The sequence below is a fragment of the Musca vetustissima genome, unplaced genomic scaffold (assembly GCF_032173495.1).
Source record: "Musca vetustissima isolate MV318-11 ecotype Yass unplaced genomic scaffold, APGP_CSIRO_Mvet_v1 utg258192, whole genome shotgun sequence".
NCBI lineage: Eukaryota > Metazoa > Arthropoda > Insecta > Diptera > Muscidae > Musca > Musca vetustissima.
In genome coordinates, this window is record NW_026882851.1 from 37313 (window position 1) to 43312 (window position 6000).

Below are 6000 nucleotides of genomic sequence, written 5' to 3' on the forward strand. Positions count from 1 at the left end.
CCTATTTGTTGTTGTTTTCTTTTGAGTTTGTTTATGATTTAGTTTCCTATGATACAAGAGAAAGAGATATATATTCTTTAAAAAAAAGAGAATGTTTTAATTTTATTAATATTTGAAATAAAAATATATTATAAAAGGATATTTAATAAAACAAAATAATTTTTAAATATATTTCCTTTTATCCTGCTCGCAAAACATGCAAACGCTGCAAAACACAAATGAAAGCTGGACTAGTGAAAGAAAAATAATAACACAAAATTCTATTTTTGACGAAAATGGGGTTTCTATAGCCTCTAATATCCCATAATTTCAAATTAAAAAAAATATTCACTTCCATTTTTATTGATACAAAGTTCATTTGGGAGCGTATACGTGATATACGATCATAAATACTTCATTTGAATATTGCGTATACGCTAACGTGTACTATTTTATGTATATTAACACAGACAACGCCGGGGATTTTTCTTAAAAATCTTAAATTTAATTTTACAACTTAACTATTTTATTAGTAAATAATTATTTTTGAATAAAATTTGGTTTTAGCATGAATCTAGGAGAGTTTAGGACAAGATACGACCAAAAAATAAAATCATTTATAAAAATTCACTGAGATAACGTTTTTTTCTAATAGTGGTGTTGCCATTTTTGGTGTAAGTCTTCGTCTACAAGTTTTTTTTTGTTTTTTAAAGTTATAACAAATAGACAAAATATATGAGCGTGTTAAACGAGTGATCTTTCTAGTTTACGCGGATATTGTGGACCAGATTTAATAATTCCTAAGAGAGTTGGTACTCAGTGATAATCCATAATACTAAATTGCAGCCAATTTGGTTCAGTTCAATCTCCTCGAAAAATACGGAAAATTGCCTCATCGAAATATTGGTTTTACACCCAATGTTTCTTTGGACCAAATCCTTTTCAGAAAATTTAGACTCGATTTACAAATGTCCGTCCGTCTGTCTGTCTTCTGGTTGGCTGGTGCGCACGATAACTCTCGAATGGAATAATCGATTTAATCCAAACTTTGCACAAAGCTTAGTATAAGTTCGAAGATGGGAAATATGGGTCCAGTCCTTCTGGTACCTCCCCCACAAAATGGTCAAAATTGTGCTAAGAATTAATTTTGTAATAACATGCAAACGGACTATCCGATTTTAACGAAACTTTGTACAACCTATTATCTACATCAATTTCGAAGATGGGACCCATTGGGCCACTCGTTCTGGTACCTCCCACACAAATGGTCAACATTTCCAATTTTTATATCCAACATGAGGCGAATGGAATGCCCGATTTCAACCAATGGAATGCCCAATAATATTTTTACTTTGGCTAAATCAAATCCGAAAATCTGGTCATTGGTCCACGTCTTCTGGTCATTTTCGACCATTTGTAACACATATTGGACGGCATCTGAGCAATTTACCTGCAAAACCATGGTATTTCGAATGATCATGGTGGCTAATTGATATCGCCACGACAAGAAAATACACGGCCAGGAAATGTCTCTTGCTGCGCGGCATGTGGCACCGTCTTGTTGAACTCACATATTCTTAAAGCCGTATTCTTTACGGGAACCCTCCCCCCTCCATTCTCGATTTTTTACTTTTAAGATTTTAAATGGGCTGGTAAATGAATACCAATGCTTTTTAAGGGTTGTAACTTTGCACATATATATTTGAAGATTTAAAGAGGAAGAAAAATAATTTACAAAAAATTTTGTTTTTGTTTGATGGCGGGCATGCTTATTTTTGATGGCGGGCATGCTAACTCCTCACTGGAACATCGGAATCCGAAAAATCCAACGATGTTAGAAAGAGAACGAGATTATTGACTTCGCACAAGAATTAACGAAATGGCGGAACTTTGAAAATTTTTTTTTTGACCTCAAGCTAAGTTAAAAAATAAGGAAGACCTTAACCGATTGGCTTTATACTAGTTCATACGATAGCTATACACTCACAGAACGTCCCAAAATTTGGAATCGATCGGATTATTAGTTTTTGAGTTATCGTGCCCGCCATTCGCAAAAACCCTGTTTGGAGAAAAATGCGTTTTAAGTCTGAGAAGCCCTCTTGCCGTCACTTGATGCTAGCACAATAAATCGGCCATATCTTCAAAATTTTTTGAGATTTTCACATGAAAATTTATAGAGACATTCTTGAATTAGTGTAGGTTCGAATTAAATCAAAATACAAAATTATTTTTTTTTGAAGCCGATAATGGGGGGGAGGGTTCCCTTAATCCTAACTTTGCAAATCTTAATACTTTTTCCAAACCTGGATCATGTCCAAAGATGGGATTCATCGATTCACCCCATTTTGGGCGGTATCTCAGTCATTTATGTGCCATAATACGGTATTTCGCAGTGCCCCATAAAAAAGTCTAATTAAGTCAAATCGCATGATTTTAGTAGGGAGTTGATATCACCACGAAGAGAAAATATGCGGCCAGGAAATGTCTCTTGCTGTGCGGCATGTGGCACCGTCTTGTTAAACTCACATATTCTAAAAGTCGTATTATTCAAAAGCAGGCAAAAAAGTAGGTTATAACGCTCTCAATTGATGGTTACTGTCAATTCATTGCCGTTTTCGATGTAAGGTAATGGCCTCTATTCAATTCATTCTCAGAACCCCAAATACGGCAATATTATTAACGAAAACCTCTTAAAGCACGATATATGACTGTGGTATAATCAACATTTTTGTCGTAATTTTTGATAATTTTTATGGGTTGTGAGATAGTTAAGCGATCCACTTCCCTCAATGTCATACTTTCATTGAGGAATTGAAGGGGATAAGTATAATTTTTTGTTAAAATCGAAATTTTGACATTGAACTTTTACTACCCACCCACTTGGAACTGCAGCAACGCGGGACGGCATGAGATCGCAAAGCGTAACTAATAATATAGAGAATAATACCAAAAAAATGTATATCACCAAATATAATATCTGATGGAAAGATGTAAAATAAAAAAATTAAGAGGGACCTAAGGTGGACCAATAATAATTGAAATAATGAAATTAAACTAGAATCTTTAACCTTGTTAGGGGTGGTGTAAACTTGAGATAAGTACATTAATAACCAGTGAGCGGAGCAATATAGTTGAACGGGGCCGACAATATGACACCCTACATAACTACTACGAAAATCTAGCTTTCTTCAGTTCTATATTCTGAGCAATATTTCGCGATATTTGCACCCACTTGACCGCAACAGCTCCACTCTCTTGCTCTCCACTTTGTAACCCTCAATTTTCTAACCCTTTCCAAGGCTTGTTTTCCCTATGAGAATAATTACATCATAAAATGAAAATTAAGTCACTTTGGGGTTTGACCTTTCTAAGTATTTGATCAGATCCCCTTGACGGTGTAAAATATATTATGTTCTACGTATAATAGTGGCCTCTAGAGCGACCTGAAAACCAGACCAAATTAAAGATTTCGGTACATTTCATCCCCTAAATATTAACGGAGCCCCAAGATTTTGTAACGCCGCAAAATATTGGTCCTAGATCGCCATACCGATCGCCATAACGCGGCTAGCTAAAACGATCTGGACATGTGTGTCCGTCCTTTCCATTATAATTTGTAAACACAATACAAGTCACAGTTATTGACCAATCTTCACGAAAATTTGCATGTAGGATGTGTTCTGGACAGGGATCTTAATTGGCCAGAGGGTCTTCATTGTTTTAGGTAAATATCGGTTCATTTTTCGGGGATGAAATGGACCAAAAAACTGATATTCTTGTCGCTCCAGAGGCCGTAATTATGGCCCAAACATCGCGAATTTTTACATGGAGAAGGGGATCGGACCAAATTTAGTGGGTCAAATGAAAAATTACAAAATTTGTATTCTCTAGCGTATATATTTACCCCTGAAGACCCGAGAAGTCCAAGAGGAATGGTTGATAACAATTATATTGTCGTATGTACTCGGTTGTGGGAGTTACACTTAAACATTTACAGGTGTTTACGTATTCATGTACTATTTTGTAACCCCATACCACAATAGAGGGCGAAAATCTAACGCTAATCGCTTTGAAATTTTCCATGAGGATCCAGGAATGGTCGAGGACAACGCCTTGGTGATAATAATATTGGGATAAAGTGGACCAAAAAATTAATTTTTTTGTGTCGATCTATAGGCCACAATTGAAAGCCGAACATCACAACACAACCCACGGTGAAGGGATTCGGGACAAGTAATTAGAAAGTGTTGTACTGAAAATTAGTAATATTTGTTGACCTCTAGTTGGTCAAGAGGGTGCAAGTATCGCGAAATATTGCTCAAGCTTACAATATAGAACCACACAAAGTTCGATTTTCGTGGAAGTTGTGGAGGGTATCACATGGTCGGCCCGTCCGACTATACTGTTCCGCTCACTGGTTACCTATAAATTTCTCGATAAGTGTGTTATCAAAAAAAAATATACCGATCGATGTACCAGCAATACTCTCATATAGCCCAGATTTGAATATATATTTTTAAATGGCTACTTCTTGAAAGATATTTTATGCCGTAAAACCTAATTTATATCCGTGTGGTTTGGATAGATTCACACATTGTACTTCAAAAAATATTTTACAATTAGACATCTTCAATTGGATCAGGTCATTAGTCCAGCTTATATTTGTTAAGAAGCATGTAATTAAATAATAAAGTTATTTTTGAAATCCCAATTTTTTACAATAAAAAATATATATTTACTTATAAAATGTTACAAACACACACAAAAACAAATACTACTACACCTAATTTTGATATGACTTTTTTCAACTCCCACCAAAATAAAAAATCCCACAATACAATATTTTATTTAACTTCAAAATTTATTAGTTTTTTTCAATCTACTTCTCAAAAAAAATAAATTTCTACTTCTTCTTCTAAGCTTTTTTGTTGGCTTCTTTTTGGCATATATAAATATTTTTTCAATATAAATATTTTATTTTAAAACTAATGAATGCATCCCAGAATGATATTGAAAAAATCAAAAAATTAAATGCTTGGAAAAAAATTAAATTTTTGTTTAATGAATTTGGAAATTGAATTGAAAAATTTCGAAATTTCGCTTTTCATGCCCCCTACTCCCAAATCTTTGTAATATAATTTGACGTTTTTTTCATCCACTTCTTACACTTATCTTTATTGTTGCTTTCAAATGAAAAAACCCAAACCAATAAAAGACGAAACTTCCAAAAAATGACCCCCACAACTCCCTCCAAAAAACCGATAAACCACAACAAAACCCCCACAGCTCCCTTAAATATTTAACGAAAAACTACACTCCCCCCACCAACAATAAACAAAAAAATGTTTAAGAAAAAAATTCTTGCAAATTTTTCTTTAAATTATGGCTTTTAAAAAAAATATTACCAATATGCTTTTTTTCTCCATATAAAGTAGAGTAAAAAAAAACAACTCCCAACCCTGTAAAAAAAATTACAGAATTTTTTTGTTTTAATTATGGTTCCGTTTTTTTCTGTTCTCTTTCGTTTTCCTTTTTCCCTATGTGGCTGATCTCTTGCTTTCTCTCTTTTTTTGTCGACGTGTTTGTCTTCTTGGGATTTCCCAAAAAAAATCGAATAGGTTCTCGAAGACCAAGTCTAGCATCTGTCCATAGTACAAGTTCGTCCGTTCGCAGTTATAGTATGATGCGTTTCGAAAAGGAACAGCAACAGAAGGAGATACGTCATGAGATGAAGTTGCGCTTGGCCCGTTTGCAACAGCAGCAACAACAACAGCAATTGGGTCAATATAAACCGCAAATCATTATTGGCGATACGGCCATGACAATGCAACAACATGGTGTGGCCTTGAATCGGATAACAATGGCCACGCCCAGTCCCATGACACCGAACTCAACGGATGAACTATTGCCGGCGGTGGATGAGAATTCTGAGGTAAGTCAATTTCAGTTTTTTTTTTTTTGTTTTGAGGGGTTATCTCTTAAATTCCAAAAATCTGAAAACCCCATTTTACATTACGAAAT

General features: G+C 34.6%; 1 protein-coding gene across 1 annotated transcript in view; it reads left to right on the top strand.

Moving 5' to 3' along the window:
- LOC133329540 (uncharacterized) overlaps window positions 1–5911 on the top strand; it is a gene marked incomplete at its 3' end in the record, with an annotated part of 29396 nt that extends 23485 nt beyond the window's left edge. Inside the window, exon 6 of the mRNA XM_061538016.1 lies at window positions 5598–5911. Coding sequence (XP_061394000.1) covers window positions 5598–5911 — 314 coding nt within the window. The remainder of the gene's footprint in view (window positions 1–5597) is intronic.
- Window positions 5912–6000: the final 89 nt, after the last annotated feature.